Source organism: Oenanthe melanoleuca, chromosome 5 (assembly GCF_029582105.1).
Source record: "Oenanthe melanoleuca isolate GR-GAL-2019-014 chromosome 5, OMel1.0, whole genome shotgun sequence".
NCBI lineage: Eukaryota > Metazoa > Chordata > Aves > Passeriformes > Muscicapidae > Oenanthe > Oenanthe melanoleuca.
In genome coordinates, this window is record NC_079339.1 from 54,371,105 (window position 1) to 54,398,718 (window position 27,614).

The 27,614-nt window shown below is 38.7% G+C and overlaps 1 protein-coding gene across 8 annotated transcripts in view; it reads left to right on the top strand.

Annotated features, from left to right (window-relative positions):
* The window catches only part of PPP2R5E (protein phosphatase 2 regulatory subunit B'epsilon), a 78,216-nt gene that overhangs the window by 4,986 nt on the left and 45,616 nt on the right, over positions 1–27,614 (top strand). For 4 of the 8 annotated variants that reach the window (XM_056492108.1, XM_056492109.1, XM_056492110.1 and 1 more), the window contains one exon: positions 3,136–3,299. In XM_056492108.1, the coding sequence (XP_056348083.1) occupies positions 3,136–3,299 (164 nt within the window). Of the gene's footprint in view, positions 1–37; positions 540–3,135; positions 3,300–27,614 lie in introns of those variants that run through there. The other 4 variants (XM_056492112.1, XM_056492114.1, XM_056492116.1 and 1 more) reach the window with 3 other exon arrangements.

Here is a 27,614-nt window from a genome sequence, read left to right on the forward strand (position 1 = left end):
CGGGGGGCGGTGGCATCAGCGCGCTCGGTTGTGAGCGAGAGCGAGTGCGTGCGAGCGAGTGCCATGGCCGGAGCCCGCTGAGAGCCACAATAGGAGCGAGACCCCGACGCCCACCGGGACCCTCGGCTCGCTCTCCCCCGCGCCAGCCGCCGGCGGAACAGCAGCGCTCCCCGCCCTGCCCGGCATTGCTCCCCCCCCGCGCCCGCCGCTCCCCCTCGGCTCGGCTCGGCTCCCTCCCGCCTCGCAGGGCCCTTCTCCGGGAATGTGAAGAGGCAGCAGCACCGCAGGCAGCGGGGAGTGCACGGGACTGAGCGGAGCCGCCCGCGCCTGAACCCGCCGCCGACGCCGCCCTGCGCCGGGGAGGCCGCGCTGCCGCCGCCGCCGAGGCCGAGGCCTACAGGGCTGCTGCGCCGCCGCGGCAGCGACCGAGCCCGGCGAGAACCGCACTCGGGCCGCCGCCGCCGCCAGCCATCGGCCGCGCTCCGCCAAGGCCGCCGCCGCCTCCCTCCGTCTCCGGCTTCTCTACCAGGAGCGCCAAGGTAACTCCATCGCCGGCCCGGCGGTGCGGGAGGAGGCGCGGAGGGCTGCGGGAGGACATGTTCCAGCTGCGGAGATCCCGTCTGGAAATGACAGCCGGGAGCGGGGAATTGCGCCTCTGCTCCCTTTCCCCGCCGATATCCGTCGGTATTTTCACTTCTCCCCCCGCCCCCCCACCCCCGGGACCGGCGGATCTGATGAGCGTGGCTTCGTATTTACCAAAATACTCGGGGAATAGAGCGGAGGAAGCGGGGAGCGGTGGCCGGGTTTGCAGCTTTCCCCCTCGCACACAATAAATAATCTCGGGCTTTATTCCCCCCGCCCCCCCTCCCCCCCACTGTTGGTGGAAACAGAGTATTTCCCTGTGATAGTGTATGCAGGGCAGCGAATGTTCATTTGGAGAGACGAAAAAAAGATCAGTGTTTACTGTAAGGTTGTTAGGCTGGATGTAGTCTTGTTGAATTAGAATTAGATTTTAATAATTTATAAAGCAGGTTAGGGAAACTGTTACTAAATTTACAGCAGAGAAGTGTCAGTAAAGCTCCTTGCTGACACAATGATCCTGCAGTTTAAGTGATCTACTTTAGTCGCTGTCCATTATTATTATTATTATTTTTTTTTTTTTTTGGTAATTTAATTTGGGGAGAGCGTGCAAACATTTCTGCAGGGATGGTTACACTTTAATGATGCACGTGATGAGGAGGGGAAGCTTTCTGATGAGATGAGATGGGGCCAAACCGATCCATGTTTAGGGAATATATTTTTGCTGATATTTTCAGAATTTGGTTTATGTAACAGGTAACTTTGTGTGTTTTTTGGCGGACTGTTGAAATCTTAGAAGTGGGTTACTAAAGTACAGGCCATTCTATTCCAGTTTATCTGACTTTTTTATTTATTAATCTTGGCCGGGGCCTGAATGCCCTGGTGATGGTGGCATATTTTTTTTTCGCCCAGATGATAAACAAGACCAGTTTAAGGTACGGGTTCATGTTGCTGATAGTATATTATATTTAGAAAGGCTAAGCTGGTAGCAGAAGAATACCTCAGGAGAAATCAAAAAGATGGAATAAGGTTTTTTTTCATTATTGTACTGCCAGCTGCACAGTTTAGCTTCTGGGTGCTGCACATGCTTCCTTGAGGAAGCTATGGAGTTTATACTCCATTTTTGATAGATTCAGTGCACCTATATGTAGTTTTGCATTAAATAGTCCTTATCTTTTGGAGCTTGTTTACACTATTGCAACAAATCATGCTTTCGAAAGCTTTTCTTACAAAAGACAAACCCAAATAATTTCTGTTTCAGTGGGTTTGGTAATCTGTGAAGCACACGAGTAACCAGATATTTCAATAAAAATAATAAGTACTCGAAAGTCTTCTGTATGTTGTGGAATCAACTTCTTGTAGCACAGAGTCACTTTGATAATTGAAGTCAAGAGACGTTGGGGATGAGTAATGCTTTCCAAGGACACGTTCTAAGACCCTGATCCTGCAAGTGCTTACGCCGATGCTTAACTTTGCACGGGTGTCTGTCCTGGCCGAAATCAACAGAGCTGCCCTCGTTAATGGTCGTGGCATTAATGCAGACGAGGCTGCTGATTTCAGTGGAGCTGCCCATGCTGGTGGAGCTAACTGTGCACAGAGCTGCTTGTAACATGTAGGCCTGAATTCCTCCTGTCTCCTCTCCCTTGAGTATTACTCATGTGTTTCATCAAGCTCTGATGGGCCTTTTTAACAGGCAGGACCAGACTGGTAAATAAAACAGCTGGATGCATTAATTCAGTGTTTGCTAGTGGTACAAAATCAGCTGCAGGAGTACCACCAAGGTTTTGTAGGAAAGAAGCAATGCTTATTGCTTAGGCCAGCTGGAGTTGGGAAACAAACTTTTGCTTGCAGAAGCCTTTTTTGGCTCTCTGCCTCTCCATGCAAACCTTGTCTGTCTCATGCCCTTAGAGCAGTTACAGCTACCACACTGCCAGTCCAGAAATGCCAGGACATGGAATAACTACATATAAAGGGACTCACAGGAAAATAACTGAGTATTTCTGAAATGGAGAATAAAGAAGTAATATGTACAATTTGTCAGTGTTAGTGAAATTGTGAAACATAGCAGTACTTTTTACTATACCTTCTTAAATTTCTGTGAAATCTTTTATGTAGGTGTGGCAAATAAATGGAATTTTTGTTCTGTCCTGTGCATATGGGTGACCTTAATGCCAAAAAACCATCCGTGCCTTTTTGTGTACCCGTTCTTCAGCAGAGTGAGTTGAAATGACTTTATCCCAAAGAATGCATAATTTAAAGGTACAGTCAGGTCTATAGGTGTATGAAGTTTTGAATGCAGTGATGTCAGCATTAGGTCTGAAATTTTTGGCAAATGGAAGACAAAGATAAAAAAGTAAGCAAGAGGAATTACTGCCCTAGTAATTAAGTTCCTCTAAGTTTATTCCATCCATAAAATGGGTTAGATCTCTTAACAGTGTATCCGTGTTGAGTTGTCAACAAGAAAGCAGTGCAGGAAGAAGATACTTGGAAAATTTGGGTTAATCTTTACCTGTTTCATTCATTTGGAACTCATTTTTAACATGTGCTTTCCTTCAGTAGGGATATGTCCTCAGCACCAACTACTCCTCCATCAGTGGATAAAGTAGACGGATTTTCTCGGAAGTCCGTCAGAAAAGCCAGACAGAAGAGGTCACAAAGCTCCTCCCAGTTTAGGTCTCAGGGCAAGCCTATCGAGTTAACTCCCCTGCCTCTGCTAAAAGGTAAGACCAAATACAGATTTTAACAAGTAAAACAATTTTTGCTGTGCAACTAACTTCTAAAATCAAAGCATTCTGTTGTCAGGAATTGCAGGGAGATTTTGCCAGCATTGAGAAATGTTTCATGCCGGATTTATATGTATTTAAGCTCTACAAAATATTTTATCTGTGACTTGAGGGTGTGGTAATTGTTTGCAATACTTTTGAAAGTTTAAAATGCTGATGTTAACCCATACCATGACTTGAATTTTCAAGGCTCTCAGACTTTGTGCAAGTTTGTGATTCTGGTTTGTGATTCCTCAGCAGTTGACATAAATCAGCAGTAATTTTGGTAAGGGCAAATGGATTTCTGAATGGAAGGAAACTGGTTTTTAGTATCTTTCCTTGCTGTGTGGATTTGCACCCTGTGATAGTGGTGCCAGCTGCAGCCCCTACAGCAAGAGAGGAGGTGGGATCCCCTCTCATACCATTTGGGCATGGATAGCTCTCAGGGCCTGCCTTCTGCTGGATTTTGAAATGGAAAGGTCCCATGAGCTGCAGCCTCCCAAGAGAAAAGATGCTGCTGCCAATCTAGTCTTAGGCAAAGCTCTACTGTTTTGAGTTCTTGCATATCCCAGCCTTGGTTGAGTTTCTGCTGGCAGGTTTAACCTCTAATTTGTGAAGGAAAAATATGATTCATCATACTGCTCTTAAAAAGATGCCAGTATCTCTGTGATACCTTGAATGCTTCCCCTGAATTCTAGTTGTCACTGAATTTTGCTACGAATCCAGGAGTCAGAAGCACCTCTCAGAATGTCTGTCTGGTGAGGAAGGGAAACTCACCTTTCAGAAGTCTTCAACAGTGACTTCTCAAATGGTTTATTTACATCTCTGTATTTTTTTCATTGCAATTCTTCATTTCTGCTATAAGTAGTGAAAATGGACATGGCTGGTGCTGATGATTCTGGAAAATAGGAAGTTCAATAGGTTTAATACTATGTATATGCCTTTTGTTCCTTTTTGGGCAAGTATATTCCTCACATTCTCTCATCTGTGTTGTTTGACAATTTTGTTAATCAGAGCATTGAAATATAAAATAAACATGGAACTGCACTTTGGTTAGTTCTCAACCCCACTTCATAAGGATACAGTAGTTGCAAAAAAAAAAAAAAAGAAACCCCAAACCCCCAAAAATCTCTCACCTTAATGTGTGTCTTTAAGTAACAGTAGGATTCTAGGATTAGTTCCAGTGGAGCTGTCATTAAAATATTGTGAGCTTCTTTCTGTGGCTCCCTGTAGGAATTCACAAATGGAATATCCTGAGTTAAATGGAAGGTGCACCCAGACCCCCTGCACTGTGCCTGGTGATGACTTTTATTTCTCAGTTTAGGGTTGGTTGGTGCCACTGATTTGACTTTGTAGTCTGCAGTAAATATTATTTGTGATTCTTTGGCTGATCCTGTGCAGGGCCAGGAGTTGGACTTCATTGATCTGGTGGGTTTCTTTCAACTCAGGTTATTCTATGATTCTAAAAATTTTTGCTCTTTGCTGTTGAACTCTTTTTTTGTATTGTGACAATATGATAAAGAAGCAAATATTCTTTCAACTAATTTTAAAGCTCAGTTTTACACTTTTCCAGGTAATTTTTGATATGCAAGTTATTTCATACCAGTTGCTGCATTTTGGAAGGTGACTGGAGTTTATCCTTTGGCTTAAATGATGGGATTAGTGGAAAACTTTGAGATTTGTATTTGTAACAATGAAGAAATTGGTGTTGCAATTATTCCACCCCGTTCTGTAGTCCCATTCAGGAGTAAACCAGGCATGGGCACTAGCATATGTAAAATAGTGAGACCCTTGCCTTGCAGAAACACAGGCATGTCCAGGTGTTTAATTTGACTGCTGCAGCCAGTCCTGAGGATTGAGATATAAAACTATAATAAGATAAAACAAACAGATGGGGAGCAGAGAGTGTTGGTGAGACATTTATGATTAGTGTCATAATGAGTTACAGTGGTCCAGCTTCAAATTAAGAATCTGATCCTGGGAGTTAGTTTTCCCTCTTTACCTTAAAGTGGATTCCCAGAGGTGCAGGGATCTACCTGTGCTGGTTAATTTTTTGGGATTTGGGCCTAACAGTCTCTCTGAACAGCAGTGCTGTTGGTCCCTGCAGAAGGGACACTGGCAGCTAAAAATCGTTCTGCTGTTTGCAAATATTCTTGACCTACATTAATATTTGTAACATTCAGGATTGTTAAGTCTGCAAGAAGCAAGGAAATTATTTTCTCCTGTGTTTTCATACCTTTCCTGACCAGTGTCATGAAAGTCCTGATTATTTTTTAACTCTTAGGTTTACATTGCTTCCAACAAGTGACCAGTCCTATTACTTCTGTCCAGTAACCATATGATTTCCATTTTTATCCTGGAAAATTTTGTCTTTTAAACTGAAATAGAGAAGAGATACCAGCAAAACAGTTTTTCAAAGTCTCAGAAAACTGAACTTAGTTTGGAGATGTACAGTTGATAAGCTTCCTGGTTTGGTAAATTTCAAGTTTAATTAAACCTCTTCAGAAATATTTCAATATGGGAAATTTTTAGAGGACAGACTTCAAATTCATATTCATCAGATGTATTTCATATGCATGATGGAGGGCTTTTGCTTACACAAACATACATGCTATGCTCCCTTCTGGTTTTTTTTTTTTTTTTTTTTAATATATTGCATATTGACTTTGACAGGCTGCCTTATCTCAAACAGTGCTTCATGGCCTTCAGTATCTTCTGTGATTACAAGAATCATGTATGCAGAAAACTGGGTAACTGCTTGGTCCATTCCTTGCAAGTTTTTATACTCTGCCTGTCACCATAATGATCTGAGCACCTTCCAGTAGTGTATTAAGTGACGTGACTACACATCTGTCACATCTTATCTGTTCTCCTTCCTTTCCCTAGGGGCAGAGTCACATACAGTGAAATGGCTTGTTTTGGTAGTGTTTTAATGCAGTCTGTTGCCTTCTCTGAGCATCCACGCCTGTACTGCAAAAACAGATAGATAAACCAGCCTTGTTGTTGTTCATTTGGTAATAAAAATATTTTGGGAAAGAAAAAAGAGATACTGTGTTTTGATGCTGTGTGCTAGGCTGAAGGATAAGCTGCTGTTTAGGAAATGGAATAAGAAGAACTGGAATCTTCATTGTTGTTCATTTCAGAGAAAGAAAAAGTATAGAGAAATGAAGTTGTTACTCTCATATTTTTTAAAAAAAAGTGTGTATATGGTGTAAGTTTGTAAATAAACATTTAATGTATTTGGAAAACAAGGTGCTCTTTCTGAGGCTCTGCTGGGCTGAGTTCAGGCTTTCAAAAGCCCCAAGTCACAAAACTGCTGTTTGCCTAAAGACTTGAATTTTTAGATGATTTCATTATATTTTTCTTTATTGCATTGTGACTAAATCTGATTTGAAGTTATCTTTTAAAATCTGACTATTGTCCAGTGTAACACTTTAAACCAGTGTTTTCTCCTTTGTTTCACGTATAAAGGGCTGAGAAGTGCACATGGGAGGAGTTATGACACAATTGCATTTTGCCTGTGTGCTCCTCTGTATGTTTCTCACATGCATTTTTTTGAAGGTTGCATGCTTTTCCCTGGTGAATCTTGCAGTGCATGATGGATTTTGGCTTTACTTTGAAGAGGCTGCTGGTATCATCTGGGCTGACAGGTGCCTTAGGTAACTGGCTTGTGGCATAGCAGTCCTGGTGAAGGGCCCTTTTTTGGGATTGAGTGATTCCATCTGTGTGCCTTAGATTCCCTCCCAGGTTTGCTAACCAGGTTTGTGGCATGCCTCAAATCTGTGCTTGTTCTGTAGAGGAAAATAGGATTGTAGATGTATTGGGTAGGTGTATTATTTATTGGAGGGCTATTTTGCTTTCATTTTGTATAGCTGCTCTTTTTACTTAGAAGTCTCTAGAGGTGGAACAGCAGGAGTGCAATGTTAGAAAGCATTTGGCTGGAAAAAGAGTATATTGTAGTGCTGGACATGTGAAAACAGAGCAATTTCAGAATTGCCTGCAAAAGGGGGAGGGGGAGTTCGTTTATGTTTCTGCCCAGTGTCTGTAGAGGGAGGGGCGTGTTCAGAGGATGAAGGCATTTACAGAGATGATAAAAACATTATGTGTCTAAGGAATGCACATTGAGCATCCTGAGAAATTGAACAGCAAACTTGGATGTAGCTCACAGCATCGTTCCCACTCCCCTTGCCCTCATTACAAATACAGAAATTAGGCAAAGCAAACCATCCAAAAGTGAGACTGTTAATTGTTAAATCATTTGTATCCAGTTTTTGTAATTCAAGGTGTGGGGTTTTTTTCTGTCATCCTTCCACATTTTCAAATGATTTAACATAATTACTGAAGGTTACTTTCATGTTCTCTGTAACTATTGTATATTTTTGTTGAAAAAATTTCAAAGTATGATTTTTATTTTTAGATATTTTTCCTCCTTCAAATAAGTGCTCAGAGCAGAAGTTCTGTCAACAATACCAATTGCTTTGCTACCTCAATATTATGAAATTTATTGAGCTTCTAATACATTTATCAGATAGTTTCCATGGCATTAAAGAATTGGTGTAGTGGCAACAAAAGAGCATTGCATAGTCAAAAAGGGAAAAATCTCTTTCCACTTGCTATTTGCTTTTGATCATTAAATTATTTCTGTATAGTTGAGATTTTCTTATAAGCTTTTCTTATGAATCCTATCTATTGGTCAAATACTGAAGTTCCTAAATAATAAAAATCCTAACAATTTGAAAAGACTCTTGACTGAGAACTGCAGGATGTGCACCTTCCTGTTCAAACACAGTTACTTTTGAATTTTTAAAATATTCCTTTATCATGAAAAAAGTCTGGCCTTTGCAGACCTATGGATGCCACCTAAAACTCTTCATATGGGAAATAGTTATATGTTGAGTTGTAGAAGAAGAAAGACAGAACTGCTGTTTTCTGTTGGCTTCCATGGGACCTGCCTGCTCATCTTGTCTGTGCTGTTCTTCATTTGAGAAACCTGGAATGTTTTACAGATATCAGATATACAAATATCAGTAAACTGTTAATAAAATCACTAGGCTAAATGCTTTCTTCTTGTATATAAACAGGAATTTAGGGTCATAGTGGTTATGATTTCCCAAAATAAAATTCAGCTTTATTTACAGAATTAGAAATAGATCTTAGGACTTCTAATTTATTGCTTGAAAGAAACACTGGAACTTGGTTTGAGCTGCATGTACATAATCAGGGATGAATCCTGGAACTGCTTCTAGGAATTTTATGCCTGTTCTGGTTGATATAAATCTGGACATAATAGGCCATCTCTGTGTAAGATTTGGGAACAGGGCCACAGTCTCAAAAGGAAGAAGGACTTAGCCCACTTAGTATTTTTTTTATGAATATGTATGATGTTCTAGTCATAAGTAATAAATTTCTTCACTTCTTTGTGCTCTTGTTAGCTGGCTTTTGTATATGCACTTAACTTTCTTTATAATTTGTTTACATCTGTTGATTGTAGAATATTTTTTCCAATAATCTTAAAGGTTTTTGGTTGTTTCTAGAAAGTATTTATTTGATGGTGTTTAGAAATAGCAATACACTAATTACATTGGTTTTTTTTGGTTTATTTTTTTTTTTTTTTTTTGGTTGCTTGTTGCTGTTTCTCACATTGGGAATGTAGTTTTGTAAGGCAAGATTTGTAGAGAATGGGCAGATTTAAGAAAAAGAAATACCCTCTTATCTTAACAGTGTGAGTGAAAGTGCAGTTGATGAGGAATTCTGTCAGCTTACTGCTGATCTTCCAATGTTTCCAGTTAGTTCTCTATATTAATTTCTGAGTCTCTCTAGGACTGGCAATTTTTCTATGGCCAGAGTGGTGGTGGGTTATTTTTTTTGTTTTTTGGGGGAAGGTGATTTGATTTTGTTTTGTTTTGCTTTGCTTCTGAAACCTCCAGTTCAGTAATTGTTTTACTTCTGTAATTTCTCAGTCTGGCTTCTGGAAGTGTTTAGTGATGATGATTCCCACCTTTTCCTTTTCTTTTTTCCTTTTAATTATTTTTAAACTGAAGTAAGTTGTAATTATGTAAAATGTATTTCTGTACTCTTCACAAAATTGAGTCTAAAACCTTGATAGCTTTCTGCAGGATGTTTAGACTTCATCACAGAATCACAGAGTCACAGAATGGTTTGGGTTGGAAGGGATCTTAAAGACCATCTTGTTCCAACTTCCTGCCATGGACAGAGACACCTTCCACAGACCAGGTTGCTCAAAGCTCTGTCCAACCTGGTCATCATCATGAAAATCTTTTGGTTTCAGTCTGTACTTGTACAGTATGTCTTTATAACATTTCCCAGTACCACTTAACTCTCTAATAATATTGCCATTTTCTTTTCTGTGCCCAAGTGTAACCCTATGGGTCTGTAATAAAACCTCCTGTTTCTGTAATAAGTACCTCCTTTATATTCCTTTCCTGAAGTACCTTCAACAAGTACAAGTTCTGATTCAGCCAAGTTATTATTTCTATATGGTGCACATGATTGTTGAAGTATAGTGCTGCCCTTATAATTGATTATGTTATGGAGCTTTACTGTTATGAAAGAGCACATTTTCCATATCTCTGAAATTATGTGTGTATTTATAAAATCTGTGTTTATGTATATTACATGTGTATCATATATCTGTGTATATAAATAAGCTATAAATCTGTTTAAGGTCTTATACAAAGTTTAGGTTTTTAGTTTATTTGATTTTTCTTCTGTTTTTAAAATGGGATATTTCTTCTGTTCATTAGCAGAGCTTCATAGTAAGGCAGCAGTCCTTTCACATTCATCCATTGTAAGCTCCTGCCTCCCTGAGAAAAGAACACTTTCATTAATGCTTTCTGGGGAGTGGGAGGAGGACACACAACTATTTTTAGGTTCAGGGTAGCTTCCTTTCACCTACAGTTTTTTTCATTCAAGTTATTACTGTTTCTTTGGCTCGATCTGGCAAAATTCCTTAGTAACAGAGGAGAGGACTTGGGGAGTTCAGGGAGTTTTGGTAAGGTGGGTATTTATGGATTACTGTCATCTTGGTAACTGTATAATTCACAAGTATCAGCAAATGGACTCACTTTGCTTCATAAGAGGTTAAGGCAAGTCTATTAGAAAAATACTAGAATCTTGCTTCTGCTGGGTATGGCAGCGTTCCTCTTCCTTTGAAATCTCCCTGGTTGTGTCAGTGTGGTTGCAGGTGCAATGACAAGAGAGTTTTTTCTGGTGGCAGAATCTCTTTGAGAAGTTATCGAGCCAAGTGTGGCCTCTCATCTGCTGAGAGAAGTGTCTGTGGGGCCATGGTGTAAAACAGATTGTTAGAAACATTCCACCTCCTCCTGGTTTTAGTGATGTGCTTGATCCTGTGTCCTCTCAAACAGTTAATTCAGCAGATCTGAAACGCTGGTGGATATTTATGTAGGGTTGATAGTTTCTGTGTCTGTGGTTTTCTGCTTAAAGTAAAAAACAGTGCAGCTACAGTCTGAGGATCTTTATCAAGCATTTCAAAAGATAAGGCAGCTGTCCAAAGAATCAGTGTGAAATACTTCTCTGCCCTTAGTTGTTGCAGTTGGTTGAAAATTTTGTCTGTTTTCAATGAAGTCTTGAAGTCAGACTGAAGGTGAATCAGTTTGATCAGGAGTAATAATGATCCACAGTAATGGAAGATTTTTCACCAGTAATTATTTTCTAATTGTTATAACAAATCTAAGAGTATATACATTTTTAAAATATACACGTCAGTATCAATTTACTTTTGAATTTCCTGTAGGAAGTTTATTTTTCAAGTCACAGTATGTCTGATATTAAGTGTTTTATTTTTTTTGCTTGAATACAAAGTGTTTAAGATTTTATTTTAAAACACTTGTAACATTTTAAATACATTTTATAAAAAAGGATCATTATTTTGTATTTATTCTCTCTATTGATTTTTACCACTCTACTTCCTTTCCAATATGTGTGACAGATTCTTAACTGTTGTATCTCCTTGTAAGTGAAGGGCAAGGTCCTTCCTGTAGCATCTGCAAGAGTCTGGGACAGAGAAGGAAAATAATATAGCAGAGTTGCTCTACCTGGTTAATGGGCAGAAAGCAAAAAAGTGAAATGGATCGTTTCTGGGTAGCTTCCTAAAAGAAAACATAGAATATCAGATTGCTGTAAAGTCTGTTTTACATGGTTGGACATGGTGCCAGCTCCTCTGTAACAGCAGCTCCTTGTGTTCCCGAGCTGAAGAGCTTGTTCTGATACCTCAGTGTTGGACTTCAGAACTGAGTTACAAGAGACTTGGAGACAAGCAGTCTGCTGATATGATTACAGAAGTTTGTGCATAATTAGGGTATTTCTGAAGATTTTTATGAATTGGAAAAGGTGCAAAACATCAGTTGAAGATTCAGCTGTCCTTATTTGATGGTATTTTGTAGAAGTTGAAATAAACCCAGTGGTATCTGGGGGTGGTGAGTAAATGCTGATGCCTGTGTGCCCCTGCTGGTTAAATGTATCAGTTTTAGAGCTTGACCCCCAGCAGGAGATATGATAAACTACTCAGTTACAGCAATTTTTATTCTGAAAAATCAGATACCGTGGTAAAGAATTAGGTTAAGTTCATATTGTGTGTTGTCTGGAGAAGTTCTTTGCTGTCAGATTTTGATTAAAACAATGAAATAAATGTAAATTGCATGGTTATCAGTTTTATATTTTCATTGTGAAAGCTGGCTGGACAAAAATGTAATTTGGCTATGGGGGAAGCATTTCTTTGGGTATTTTTTATTATAAGTTTAAGGACATGTGTCATTAGAATTGTTAGGGAGTTTCTGACTCTTTTCTGATACTCTTTTAGGGAGTATCAGAAAAAAACTTGAGTGTCATTAAGAAGAACTATAGTTTGTGTTGGATGTGGTCTGTAGTTTTCTGTGGGATTCCTGGAAGGTTTTCAGGAAGTTTTGGGGTGCATTATGTGAGATGTATTTTTTCATCATTCTTGTGGTATAGCTACCTAGTCTGAGGTGTGCTTCTGTTGTTTAGGATTTCTGTGTTTTGCAGTGTCATGAGTTTAATGTTATTATGACTTTCTTGGCTTTTTTTTTTTTTTTTTTTTTTTTTTTTTAATGGGCTTGTGCTGAACTTGGATTTTCAAGTTTTACAGTGTAGATGATAGCAAATTTATTTGTTGCTTTCAATGTTTTTGTTGTATGGTTTATGCTGCAAAGGAAATCTACTGCAACTTAAATTTCTTTTATTACAAATTGATACTCTGGATAGTCAGAAATTGAGGGAAGGATGATTTCAGATTTTAGAGGAATATTAAATATTAAATATTAAATATCCTTATTTTTCCTTTATGTTACTCAATAGGATGTACTATGAACTCATAAACTTTCATTAGTTTTCTTGGCAAGTCTTGCTCATGTGCTTTCCACTTTCACATTCCAACAGCAGGGCATAGATGTTATGTGCAGTCTCTGTATAAATTAGGAAGTGTAGATAGTGTTTTCTGATTTCATGTAAGGTTAACTGATCAAAACTGCATAAAGGGAATATGTTTTCCCATCTATGTGTGAACAAAAATGCAAAAGATGGTGATTACAGCTGAGACAGTGCTTGAGTCACTGTAGAGAACAAAACTTACTGGTTGAATATTGTCAGTGTTACCAAGGGAGAGTAAATTTGGCAGCTCGCTCTCTTGGTGTTTTCAAATAACATTTTTGGGATAGCTTTTTGAAGAAGTTGAGGTGATACTGTGTCATCTTGGTTCTCCTTCACTTTCCCTTTATTCCACCCAGCCCTGTTTTCTGTTTTCTTCTTCCCTTGTTCCTTATCACTGCCTTTCTTCCTACCACTTCTTTTTCTTCCTGCACCCTCAGACAGACACTGAGAAGGTATTTTTCCACAAGAGGGTGATAAAACTCACACGTGTAAAAGGAGCACTCCAGGTGGAGGGGATTGCAGAGGTTATTGACAAACTCCATATAATGAAATTAGCTGTATTTATACAGAAAAAAAAAAGTCTGCTCATCTTCAGCTCCATCCATGTGTTGCAGTGGTTGTTTTTGTGCATTTCTGGAGGCAAGACTAGACCTGTCAGGATGGAGATCCACCCTGGGAAGAACATGCCAGCTCCATCCTGCCTCTATTGCAGTAATCAGACCTTGCTGCAAGACAGTCTTTTGTATCTGTTATTCATGCAATAATTTTCCTTTTTCTTTCTCCCCCATGCACTCTCGTGAATATTTCTTGCTTTTTTTCTCCTCCTCTCCTGTTTACTAGGAAACAAAACCTCCTTCTTCACTGGTCCTAAGAAACTGCAGTGGTTGAAATTTCTATTCATCTTTAAAAAGTGCAGAAAGGATGAGAAGGTGAGGTAGAGAGAGAGAAAAATAGCCAGCCACTGCTATGATTTGTCTTTAATAGGATATCTTAGTACAAATTTGTATCTCTTTTTTACTGCACCCAGACTAGAACAAGTATTTTACTCTGGACTAAATGCTGCTTCAGTTTCTCCTTTTAGGGCTAGGCAGGCTGATGGAAAGAAGTGGTTCTCTGACAAGAGCAGCTCCAGAATTGTATGCCTTAAGTGATGGGGACCATAACTAGAGTTCTGGCACCTGGGCTTGGCTCTTTGAAAAGTGGTGGTATGGTTGGATGACAAAGATGTGGGAGCAGATCCATTATATATGTGGGACAGGGTTGGGATGCAGGACTTTTTAGATGACCTTCAAGAAGTAGTCAGCACTTCAGGGTGGTTGTTAGCTTATATTTTGGATGCCATAATCTCAAAAGAAGTTTCTGTTGCTGTAAATTGCTTTAGAATATGATCAGAGCTGCCAGATTAAATCTCTGTAGTCACAAGTAAAAAGAGCTGCTGTGAGTCTCCTAATATTAGAGAACTGAGTAAATGAGTTCTATACTGTGGGTTAGGCACAAGCCAGGCAGTGAAAAGGCTTCTGGAAAAATTCTAAACACTTCATTGCCATGAGTCAGCGGGAATCATGGCAAGGAAGGAGAGAGGAACAAAGTACTTGAGGTTATGTTTACTCCATCCTCCTATTAACTGTGAAATTCCAGGTCACAGAGTGAAATTTTGCACTCTTCTTTAATTTCAGGAAGAACAAACAAGTGTCCCAAATAATAAATAAAAAAGATTTTCTATCTTAAAAGACAGCCACAGAGTAAATGATCTTGTCAGAATCTCTTTTTTAGTATTTTGTTAATAATTCCTCTCTTTAACTAATGTGCACAGTCAAGTTCAATAAACAGCATTTGGAGCTCTTGCTTCATGGGCCGAGTTTAAGCTTTGGTTCAGGTATCCCATAATCTCAAGTGGGACAGAATCTTCCAATTAACACTCTTGAGGGGAACATCCCCACCCTCACAGCAGAAAAAAACAATCTACAAAACCCAAATAATACTTAGAATTTCTGTACATGCTTCTGAGCTGATTCTGACTGTAGTGGAATTGGGGAGATTCTAATTTCCATTAGGAATGCAAAAGTATTTTTCTTAAATTTTTGGGATATTCTTCTAATGGAAGAATGCTATAATTCCTAGGGAAAAAATGGCTAGAAGCAGGTTTTGAGTATCTCTAAGCAAGTTTCTTATTTCCTGCTTGGTAAGGAACAATCATTCCTCTTGCAGAAATTTTATTAATCAAGGACTTTGCAGAGAGGAGGATTGCCATGCCCTTCATATAGATTCTAAGGTGACCTCATTTGACCTGAGTTCAGTCTTGGTTTATTTTCCCTTGTTTTGTACAGTTGTTCCCAACATGAACAGGCGTTGCACCATGGTAAAAACTCATTTTAGAGCCAAAATCTTCAAAGTGGTTTCAGTTGTGGTGAGATGTTCCAAAACTTCATGGTCAATAAAAAGCAAATTGTTTGGAAATGAGCATATTTTCATGTTTATTTGCTTTTGGAGAGGTATTATACTTCTGGATTCAAGAGCTCTGATATATCAAATATGAAAAAAAGATCTCTAAAACACCATATCATATACAATAAAAAATTCACAGACTGATTTTTTTTTAAAGTTCTTTTAAGCTAAAGCACTCAGTACTTGATAGTATTTTTGCACATGTAGTTTTAAATGTCTGAAGGAGCAGGAGCTATCTTGTGTCTAGAGCTGCAACAAGGAGTGGAATAGAGCACCCCCTGTGTGTGCTTCATTTTGGGAGAATTGTCAGATGGGTGAAAGGGAAATAATTCAGCCTTCTCCCCATTCCTGGATTCAGTGGCTGGACAGACACTCTTTATTTTTTTTTAAATTTTTTTTCCCCTCATGCTGCATTTGTGGTTAATGCAGTTTTTCTGCCTTGTTGTTTCCCAGGTTTCTTGTCTTTATTGAACATCTATATTTGGGATTATTTTTCCCAGATGTATTAGCTGATGTTTTTCCAAACTGAATTTCGCATTATTTTCTGGCCGTGTAAGGATTTTGCTTTGGTTCCTTTGTATTATTTCTGACTTTACTGCTACTCAAAGTTCTCTATTTAATATCCTTGGATGATGTTATCTATATGCTATTTTAATCATTAGATCATTAAGGAAGTTATTAATGTCTGGACTAAATTGATTCTTATATCTCACTGGTATTTCTTTCCAATTGGATACTTGGAGATTTTTATCCTTTTATTTCTAGATTTTTTTTGGCAGCACTGTGTATGTCAACCTCTTGTATCCAAAAAAAATGGAATCTCTTTTAAATGTAGGACTTTGAGGGAAAAGTGGAGTGTGATTCACGCTGGAAGAGAGTAAACTTTGTAAATCCAATCACAACTGAAATTGAAGATGTTGTAATCATTACACATGTATCTTCACATGGATTTCAATATGGTGTAGTTTGTACTTTCATTTGTACAGTAGTAGTTCTTAAATGATAAATTATTAAGTAAATATTTTCCTAGTGGAATGTGCTTTCTATTTTTGTATATCATCTTGAGAACAGAATGTGATTCCTTTCTGTAGGGTCAGCTATTTGGAATACTTGCCTGTGTTTGTTCTAACTGCATAATCTATAATCTTCAATATGTCTTTAATCCACTTTATCTCCTACAGAACTAAATCTTTGGAATTGGGGAGAATATAGTGTGATAGATGGTATCTAAGGTTATAAAGTTTGGGAAGATTAAATTTACTTCTGAGGTCAGATTGGTAGATTTTGGCAAATAACAGATAAAATAAATGACTAGTAAAAAAAACACTACTCATTTTCACGCCTTTGGAATAAACAAATAATAAGTAACAAAGAGATTTTGAGTATTTCATCTCTAGAAATATGATAAAATTAAAGATGAAATTTCCCACTTGGCTAATCTTAAACATCTCCTACAGTGTTAAGCAAAAGGAATTGATTTATTTTCTGTTTCGTTGTTCTTGTATGAAGTTGAATTGTACTTCAAAATATTTACCTGTGTGCATGACTAAGGCAGAAACTAGAGTGCACATTTCTTAGCACTGACCACTTGGGAGTGAGTGGATGCTTTAATGTGACAAACTTGGGTTCAAGGAAGGGGGTGTGTGCATGCACACACGTGCCTTGAAGTCTGTCCTGGGAGAAATGAGCACGCCCTGGGATTATTTAGAGAGGCTTTAAACACTTTGGGGTGCTGATTTTGTGAAGGATTGCACAAAGGACTTCTGTGGGATTGCTTCCTTAGAGCAATGGAAGGAGAAAAACTCCTGAAAACTTTTTTTATCCTTAAATAAGTTGTCAAAGGTCAGGTGTCTGTGTTTGTCTAATAAAGGTATTAGGTACCATTTGTTAGGGGATGATGGATTTGTCATTTTACCTAGTGATAACTAATCTGATGTTATAAGGTGTTTGGAGAATGAGTATAATGATCATATCAAATGGCAGACTTGCAGAGCACAGTCTTCTGTTAAAGAAGCCAGCAGGGCTGGGTTCAAAGTCCACAAGTATTTCTATTCTTTTTGTTTTGTTTTAAGTAGTTGCTATTAAAAGCAAATATTCCTGGTTTCATGTTTTAGAAGAAGTAAGGTGATCAGCAATGTTAAGTAAATCTGGCTCATCAGTCCTAATGTTTGTTCTTACAACAGCATACATAATACTGGAAAAACCCACATGCTTCTGATACTAAACAAAAGAAAAAAGTTAGTGTGGAATTTCAGTATACTGTACTTGTAAAATTTAGGACAAACCTGTGAGGAGATGTAAGTTGCAGGGAAGCTCATTTGCATGAGTAGAGATTTCCTTTGTAGAAAAAAAAAAAAAAAGCTACCTTGTAAAACATGGCCCTTAAAAATGATTCCATCTGATCCATTCCCAGGAAGGGATGGGAACTGGCTGACAGGGCAGTGGGTGATTCTGAGCACTGAAATGTCTGTTTTGCCACTGTGATGGCATCCATATGGCTACAGGGAGGGAGGGCCTGCATTTTATTTTTTGCACTGAGGAAATAAGTGGAATTTCACTTTTTTTTCCCCCCCTTCAGACAAGAAGTTTTCTCCCAGCTTCACTTCTTAAATTCATATTGTGCTCTCTGTGCTGCCATACCATATTCATAAAAAGAGCAGTTGCATGGAGACAAAGAGGCTGCTGATTTAAGTCTCAATAGAGAAGTCTGTTAGGCTTCAGCTGTGGGAGGATGCTAAATGTAGCTCAGAGGTTGGCAGATGCTACCTGGACCAAAACTACTTGAAAATATTAAGAAGCTGTTTAGTAGGTTTGCCTAAAAAAAGAGACATTTAATGACTTGGAAGAATTAGTGGGACAAATATGACAGAGGACTTGCAGTTTAAAAAAGGTACTGTCTGGATGTTATCTGCTCTTCATGTTATATAAAAAAAAAAGAGTTCAGCTACAAATATTTTGCTAATCTTGATGGGAGGGCAAAAGAAATCCAACCCTAAGCCCTACTTTCTCTTCCCACCTGTCTTACAATTTTTTTTTAAATTATGTCAATTTATGCAACATTTTGAACTTCGTTTTTAAAGGGAGGAATACTATTTCTGATCATGATAATTTGAAAGCTGTGAGTGTTGTTTTCTGAAGTTTTCAGAAAGCTCAGTGTTACTATTAACATTTTTCTAAGCCATAACACAAAGAAAATTTACCTGAAGGGTTTATTTTGTGCTGCAGCTTTTGGGAGCACCTTGAGAAGACCATAATCATCATTACTGAGGTGCTAGGACTGGGCCTGGCTTTCTGCTGGGTGTGTGCAGAGCTTCATGGATGATCCAAGAGGGGAAGTTTTCTTCATCCCTGCACAAGCCTCCTCTGCAGGTTGGAAAGTCCTGGGAGCTGCCCTGCTTTCTCACCTTGATGCTGTGCCAGAGTTTAAAGGCTCTTTAGCCATTTCACTTCTGACCTGTGAGATGCTGTGTGGGAGATGTGAAATGAAGTATCCCAGCATTTTTTTGTTATTTTCTCTTTTAGGGATGGAGAGAGGAGATAAAAGTAGTGTGAAGGTGTTGTGCAGCCTGGGTAAACATAGAGAAAAGGCCCAAGGAATCCATGGCTCAGGACCAGGGTAGTTGATTTAACAGGGAGGATGAACTTCTAATTAATTTGTGAGTGGGGTTCCTTTTATGACCTGTTCCATGGGGAGAGTTGATGAGAGAGGATCTGTGTGCCAGGTTATTAAATAGTTAACTTCAAGGGAGATAGTTTTGCTCCTGTAGCAGAGGTTTGCACACGTGTGGGTAACAAAGTGTTTCCAGTAGAGCACGTTTGATACTTAACCTGCAAAATGTCAAAAGAGGTGATTAAGTTTTGTACCTTTGGAATAGGTTTGATTTTGTGTGCCTGAAGCTTCTAGCAGATGCTATAGAAACCAGGGAAAAACATTATCTTTTCAGCATGTCACACTCAAAGTTCAAGTTGAGCCACAAAATAATATTCAAATGAATGACAATCTCTCGTTTGAAACTAAATGGAAAGTGGAGTTTTCCATGGCCTACTTACTCTAGAAATGATCATTTCATTGTAGGCAAATTTAACTAAAACCTAGGAGACTTTGTCAAAATCACATGAAAGAAAAAACATATTCACTTTTAAAGTGAGGCAAAGAAGTGACAAGAGATTTTTTAGAGGGTCTTTGTTCATCTGTCTTGCCTGCTAGTTCTGCTTTTGAGAGAAAGTAGTTTTCAATTTTCATAAATACATCTTTTGTTTTTTGATTACCTTTTTTTTTTTTTTTTCTGCTACTCTATACAGTAATGAGGCTAAAATTGCTGTATACAGTTTCTTAAATTTCAGGGGGTTTTCAGAGTTTATAGAAATGTGTTTCTGAAAGAGTGCCTGTTTGCCCAACTGAAGTGGTGCTTTCGAACTCCCCTAGTGGTCCCTTGCTATTTGCTATTTGTGCCCTTGGTCAGCTTTTTGCCTTGTCTATGAACACCAGCCCAAAAGTGGCTGAGTTCTGAGACAGCAGAAGATTCCTCTGTATGTAACAGCTAGATAGGGTTATCATAATTAAGAATGACCAGGCATTTTAGCATCTGTTATTAACCAGGGTGTACTGTGTCATCCTCCCAGAGCAGATGAGGGTGATTTGTTTCCTCTGAGGTGTGACAGAGGCGTCGTTGTTAGACCTGGCTGGGGCTCTGCTAAGATCAGTATGAGGATGCATCATGGCCAAACTTGCAGGAGCTGTAGGAGGATGAGAGAGATGTAGACCTATTAAATAATGGAAAACCCAGAGAAAATGCCTTATGCAATACAATTTTAAAAAATAATTTTGAGTAGATTATTAAAAGGCTCGTGGGCAGATATGACCGTAGTGTCTTATGGGGAGGAAATAACTTGTTAAATAGAAGTAGTAGTGATGCTGTCAGCTAAAGCAGGAACCATGTGGTTTTAATAGTGAGGAAAAGTCTGTGCTGGCAGGAGCTGTTTAAATGGATGATAAATTCTCTGTGAGTTTTGTAAAAGTCATGACTACATGTTGTAGTTGAGCACACATTACCAGATTAATTCATGGAGGGTTGCTTCTGTAGGATGTCTTAGGGACTGTTTTTATTTAGGCTAAGCTACCTGTTTTGGTAGCCTCTTCCAGCTTGCAGTTTTGTAAATCTGCAGGTCTAAGACCCCAGCTTTTCCCACTTCTGAAGCTGTGGAAGTTGTTGGAAAGGCAGGAAGGAGTTTGGGAAGAAAAGTGAGGCTTTAATGATTTAGACTAGTGGGATGTTTCCTTGGAGGAGTTGTCCTCTGTTTCCTCTGCTGTTTGTAACTTGGGTGAATGAATCTTTGCTAGTTATCTAGACCTGCTCACTTGCTGGTTTTGCTGCTCAGCCTGAGACATGAGGTGGTGATTTACAGAATGGATGATGACTCAAAGTGCAAGTGAACTTGGTGGGAGCTAGTCCTGAATATCACATAGTGCTAAGTAAACATCCAGAAAAATCAGGATGTCTCCAGTTGGGCATGGAGAATTAATGGATGCTTTTAATCTGATTCTTTATATTTCTCAGCATTCTTTTACGTTGGTGTTTTGTGAGTAATACAGCATAAAAATGACAGTCTTTAAAAAAAATGTTATTATTGTCAGGTTTGAGGAAAAACAAGATAAAAATTGCACATGACATTATGCTAACTCTTTAAGATTCAGTGCTTTTATTACAGCTAAGTAACTGAAAGATTGCTCTAATTTTATTTTAATAGAAACAAATCTGATTGAATTATTTCTGTTTTTCTTTTCAAAAATGAGACTACCACAAGCATTTTAAGAAGTCTTGATTAGAGGTGATGAAGTGCCTGGTGAAATTCAAGTATCCAGACTGGAGTAGTTGCTTTCTTGGTTCATTTTGAGCAAGAAGTCTTTTGCTTTCCAATCAGATTCTATTTTATTTTTAGGAATAAAATTTTAAAATTAATTATTCTGGGTTTTAATATAATACAGTAATTCCTGATTTTATTATGCAAGATTAATTTTTTTTTCCTAAGAGTAGTGTACTCTTAGGGTTTTAAAAGTTTTTTTTAACTGAAATCCATTGTTCACTTTGCTTCACTGGGTCCTTGTCCTTTCCTTAGCACATTCTAGCAAGCCTCACCAGGTTAAAGAAAGGCCATAGTGTTAAAATAATTTTAAACTGGGATCCTGCTTAAGCTCTTCTATTTTCTCACTTCCTGACTGAGCACAGCTATCTTTGCCTGCCCTTTCTCCCCTCTTTTGTTTACTGCTGAGGACAGGGCTGATACCACATGCATTGGAGATCCTCATTGTCAGCTGAAAGGAGTTCAGCAGCAAATGCCTTGTCTTAGGGAATATTGAACATCACTACACTGTGAAGTGATCTTTTATGGCATCAAAAATTCATCTGTGTGGGCTTTCAGTGTTTATTCTACTAATGTGGTAGTGCAGCATGCAGTAATTTATTATCATGTGTTACATATTCATACATCCAAAAAAACCAACAAAAAAACCCTGAAAGCAAAATAAGGTTAAATAAGGTTTCCTGGATGTTTTATTATTTTATATGAACTCCTTAAAACTTGCTTTAGAATTTATTTTTTAATAAGTTTGGAAACATGAGTGTGCTGATGAATCTGAAATTTATGGCGATTTGATATATATCTATCTATTCTTAAATATATGAAATGTTTATATCAGTGAATTGGTGTTCAATATAGCTTGTTGAAAAATGGTTATGCTCTTGTTCTCTGAAAATAAAGGCTTGTAATTCGAGACTGCCTTTTTAAGAGTTTCCTCCAACGCTGTCTCAAGGTAGAGTTTGAAAAAGGAAGCAATTTGTAAATGCTGAAATACAACTCAGTGTCGAAGCAACCAGAGAATAAAATTGCTCAAAAGAAATAGTTGCTCTTATTTTGAAAGCAACTCAAAGTGGTGGAGCTTGCTTTGTGCACAGCTGCTATTGGCTGCACAAACCCCTCGTTCCTGTGGCTAGTGCTAGATAGGAATATTAATAATACAACTCACGCCTTGTCGTATTTTGCTGCTTAATCATCTTGTTTGGCACACCCCCGGTCATGTTCTACGTGGCCATAATTCAGGGAAGAGGACTCAGTGAGGCCCTGGTGTTGCAGTGCAGCAATCAGCGAGGCTGGGATTATGCAGATGATGAAGGGACGTGTGTTTATCCAGGAAAAGCGGGCTGGAGCTGTAGGCAGGCAGGAGCCGCCGTGCCGGACCGCGGCTCCCTCGGCACGGCTGCCCTGAGGATCCAGCCTGGGTAAGCACCAACCTGTGTCAGCAGGGCTGCTGCAAGCCTCCACCTCCAAAAACTCAGCTTTCAGGATCCTTCAGAGTGTTGTCTTCCCTTTGCTGTCAGAAGTAATATTTCAAGGAAGTTGATAATATTTTATTGGAAAATATTTGATTACATTAACGGTTTGGAAAGATAGAGTGGCTCTAGCATGAATCTGTATTCCAGTAGAAGAGAAAAGCAGCAATTTTTTTTTTATTTCCTCTTAATTTTAAAATCTAAGCCTAACATCTCCTCAGAAACCAGAACTGAACCCTGTGAATTACTTGTAATTCAAAGTGTTGCTATATTAGTCAGGATAACTTCTGAAAAAAAAGTGGAGTAGAAAACAATTGCTTGGCTTAATCCTAAAGGTGGTTTAGTTGAGGATAAAATGATGGGAGGATAAAAGGAAATATCTAAAACAAATCAAAGGGGAAACTAAATTTGATTGGGTTTTGTTTGGTTGTTTTTTTTTTTTTTCCTTTGTTTTATTTTTAAAAATCAAGAAGCCCTTTCCCTCTTTTGGTTTTTCAGTAGTGTAGGTTCTTCCAAGAGACCCAATGTTTTTTTTTTTTGTGAAGTGGCTTCCATGCTCTTGTCAATGCATGAATAAGAAATAATAGAATGGGTGGGGAGGAAGTTGATTGTAATTTGACTTAAAAGCATGAATGTTTTGACCTCAGCGATTGGCAGTTTGAAAAGAATGATTTGCTGTGCTGTTTGTGTGAGTGTTGGGCTGCTTAGTGTTAATCACCATCCAGTTATGAATATAATTCACTCGTTAGACAAGTGAATTAGGCCATAGCCTAGTGCTGGACTTCTAAACATACCTTCAGTAAACACTCAGGTGAAAAGGAGGGATGGTTTTTGGAGTGCTTTGTTGAGAGAAATTTCATATTCATCTTGTGGAAATATTCATCTTGTGGATGAAATGAAGATAACGCTCTTCAACCTGGAGAGGTCTGTAAAAATAAGAAATTTTTATTATATTTTCTTATATAGTTAAAAGGTCTATTTTCTGAAATACAGTTTTGTGTGAATTTTGTGGAATTTTCATTCATAAACAAAGGATAAGGTGTTAGGGTTTCCTTTTTGGTGGGATGTTGTTTTATTTGCTTTTTGTAGTGACTTATGTTTTAGGCTCTAAGTTTCAAGTAGGGTACTTTTTGTTTTGGTTTATAGCTTAGGTTAACTACTTTAGCAGCTGATACCATTTAAGAATATTTTGTCTATGCTTGCTGCAGCAAAGCAGTGGAGTCAGAGGAAAGCTGATCCTTATTTATTTAAAAGTGATACTTTTGTTTCTGGTTTTTAGAGCTTTGAGACAGTGGGTGGAAATCAAATCAACATACAACCTGATTCTATCTGCAGAGTTCTCCTAGGCTTGAGAGGCCCAAAATCTGAAGAAGTGTAGGATCAGTCCCCACATTGTAAGAGTTTTTCTTTCCTGCATTTCAGAATTAAGACCAGGTTTTGTGATGCTCAGAAATAATTCTCATTTGATTATATAAGCACTTTGCCTGATTAAGGATTGCTGAATCAGGTTCAGTGTTTGAAAGGTGAAGGAAGGTGAGTGTTAATGTTTGTGTTACTCTGGCTGGTGTGTTTTGTGGTAACATTTTAATTAAGCAAGAGCTGATCATTGTGTTGAAGGATGTTAAGAGGGACTGTATTTGTATTCTAATCCAAAAGAGAGATTTTCAGTTTATTTTTTCCCCATCTTTTTGCTGAAATTAAGACAAGTTTTGAAGTTGTCATTGAATGTGCCAAGACCTGAGTTGGTGGTTCTCCAGTTGGAGGTATAGAATTATGCTCAGAATAAAGGTAAAATTTACCTAAAAAACAAACTAAAATTAGAGTTTTGAAAGTTTTTATGTGAAATTTATATATCCAGAAGTTTTTGTACCAGTAATGTGTTCTTAAATATTTTTCATAGGAATGAAATAATGTGTTTCAGTTCGGTTTAAGAAAGGACCATCAGCATTGCTTATTAAGTATAATAAAAATGTAGTTTATTTTCAAAATACCAGTCCAGTGGGAATTTCATACACCTCCTGTGTATTTTTCCCCATGTACATTAAGAAAACATTTCAGTGTCTGTAAGTCAGACATTTGCTGTGGTCACAAGGTGGTTTTGTTTTTCTTTTGTCCCCCCTAAACATTTTCAGATAGTTCTAAACTTCTTCTTCCTGCAGATTTCAGTGAGTTCATTACTTACAACGGGAAAATAAACTTCCTGTTTTTTGTTGTTGTTGTGCTCAGCTGTTTTTGTGATTAGATTGTTTTTTGCTTGCTTTAAGGGCTCAGGAAGCCCAAAACCTGCAAATGACCAGTGATTTTGAAGGGTTTACCCAGAATTGAAGGATTAATGGCAGCTTGTGAGGTGGTGCCAAGGAAAAGGTGGGATGAGCAGGGAAGGAGGAAAACCCAGGGAAGTTTGTTGCTCTGTCACAGAATGAGGAAGTAGGGAGGAACTGGCCAGACCTGTTGCAGAAGAGGAGCTGTATCAGGTGCAGGGTGGGGAGCTGGAGCAGATAGGAGCACAGAGGAGCAGAGACAGTGCTGCTCCAGCCCATTTATTCTGCAGCTGAGAGGGGGAAGTGCTGCTGCTGGCAAACTGCACTGTCTGAGCTTGCTGTGAGAGCTCAGCTGCTTTTCCTCAGCCTCTTAAAGTCCAAGCACTTCATAACACAAGAAACAAAAAAAAAAAATGCACAGCTTACTTGATGTGTTGTTTCTTGGAGATTGTGAGGATGGGGAAAAAAGATAATAAAATTTTATTCCTAAACAGGTAAAATTCTGTTCAGTAATACACTACTGTAAAATAATACAATTTTGTTTGTCTTACAGTGGCTTTAATCAAAATACCTGTGCTTGATCTTACATCTGTCTACCAGCTAGTTGAATTTTGGAATAATTTGACTTTTTTCTCAGGTATCAGCTATTTAAAGGAGGGCCAAGAGTAAATACTTGCCCCATGTGTGCCCTGAAATGGTGCTGGTGCCTCAAGGAAGGATTATCTCAGAGTGGGAAGAGTAGTGCCCAAAGCAGAAGAACCTGTCATTTTCCTCTTCATTACACAAACAGCCTTTTTAATTTCCTCTGCCTTGCTGAATCCTGATTGTAACCTTGCATTAGGCCAAGGCAGCCTGGGTGCCCAGGTAAGGCTGTGTGCAGTGAGAGAGGATGTCTGCTGCAGATTGGATGAGAGGAGTCTCCTGTAAAATGATGAAAAAATAATCAGGCCTTTGTCTGGGTAAAAACTGTTTGTGTGTGCCTGAACCAGTGGAGAGTTGGAGTACGTAGCTAGGAGTGACCATGTCTGTCCCATCACAGTTTTGGCCCCGGCTAGAAGCTCCCAAACATTTTTTCCAGCATTTTGGATGAACAGCCACAAAGTCTGGGAGTTGTGAGAGGGATGCTCTCAGGCTGGGTTCTAGGAGGGCCCAGGTTGCCTGGTGCTCTTGTAATGGGCCCTGTGTGTCCTGTGGGATCTTGTTCTCCCTCTGCTCACTCCTTGCTCTCCAGGCACTGGATATCCCTCACAGTGCTGTGTTGTGGGCAGCAGGGATTCCTCATTGGTTTTGAGGTGCCTACATGTGTTTGAGATGTGCACAACTGTTCTGTCATTAACTCGAGTCCTGGCTCTGTGGCTTGAGGCCTCAGTCAGGACCAAGGCTGTACACAGCCATATGGAGCTGTTCCTTTAAAAAGAGAAATAAGCCCAGCCAAACCACACTAATGTGAGAGTGGGAAGTAGGGATGTGCCAGCTAATGGTGGTGGTGGTTTGCTGGGCAAGGATTTTGCAGTCTGTTGTATGTGTTCTTTCTTTTTAGCAGAATCACATTTAAAGCAGATCCTTTTAGCCTTCATTTCAAGTGAAAAGAAGTTCCTTTCTCAGCAAAACAAACCATCATAGAAGCATTCAGTTTCTCATTTGCAGAATAAATGATTTTAAGTTCTCTCAAGTCCAGCATGGAAAAAGTACTCCATGGTTTTACCGGATGCTGTGTTCTCCAAAACATCCGTTTCTGAAAATGTCTGTTTCTTAATGATCCACAGCTGAAGGTCCTTCCCTTTACTCTTGGCAGCCTGAGCTGTCTTCATGCGGTGGAACAGGATTTCTCTTTTGTCCTAGGAAATTGTATCAATCCTGCCAGTACTGAACTGAATCCAGAATTACTAATCTGTCAAAACTCTGCTTTTAGTTGCTACAGATGATATTTAGGATATCTGAGAGTTGCATTCATGTTGTCAAAAACACGTGATGTGTTTGTCTGTGGTAACATCAGAATTTCTAGAAGGGGTTAGTTATATTAATATTAAACGATTGCGGTCTTTATTAGTACAAATGAGTCAAGGTCTCTAAATAAAATGATAATTTTCTAATTATGTACTGTATTTCTAAAGTAATGGCTTTTAATACCAAGCATTTAAATTTGGCTTTTTAGTGGAATAATGAAACATTACAAAGGCTGTCAAGTAATTTAGGATGAATTCAGATAATTTAGTTATTTTTTTCCCCAGTGTTTTCCTAGTAAAAGCTGCCTAACTAGTCTTTCTCAAGATCTGTTTTTCCTGTTTGTACCAATTTGGTTGATAACTATATAGAAGCAGAATAGTTGGGAGTAAATTCCAAGATGTTTCAACTTTTCATTAGCAGAGTGATTGAGAAACAAGGAGAGTTCACCATGTTTCACATGATGTCTGAAACATCACTTTGTATCTGTGTAGCCAGCTGGGCTGTGCCACATACATAAGAAAGAAGTCCATGTGGAAAAGCACCCTCCTCAGAATGGATTGCTTTTATGTGTGTATTGTCTTTCCTTGTTTCAGTCTTCAGCAATCTAAACTTACATGGGTTTTCTGTCATTTCTTTTGGGTAATCCTTGCAAGTTTGCAGGTTGGTGTAGGTAATACATGGGAAAAAAACCTGGTGAATAGGCTGGGTAAAGCTGATCTCTAGTTATCTCAGCAGTTAGCTCTTGTTTTATATGATGCTTTCTTAAGGATTTAGAACTTTAAATGTCTTTTGCAGGAAGGCTGTTACTTAAAAAAAAATGTAAGTGACACTGCTGTAAAATCTTAGAAGCTAAATTCTGGTTAATT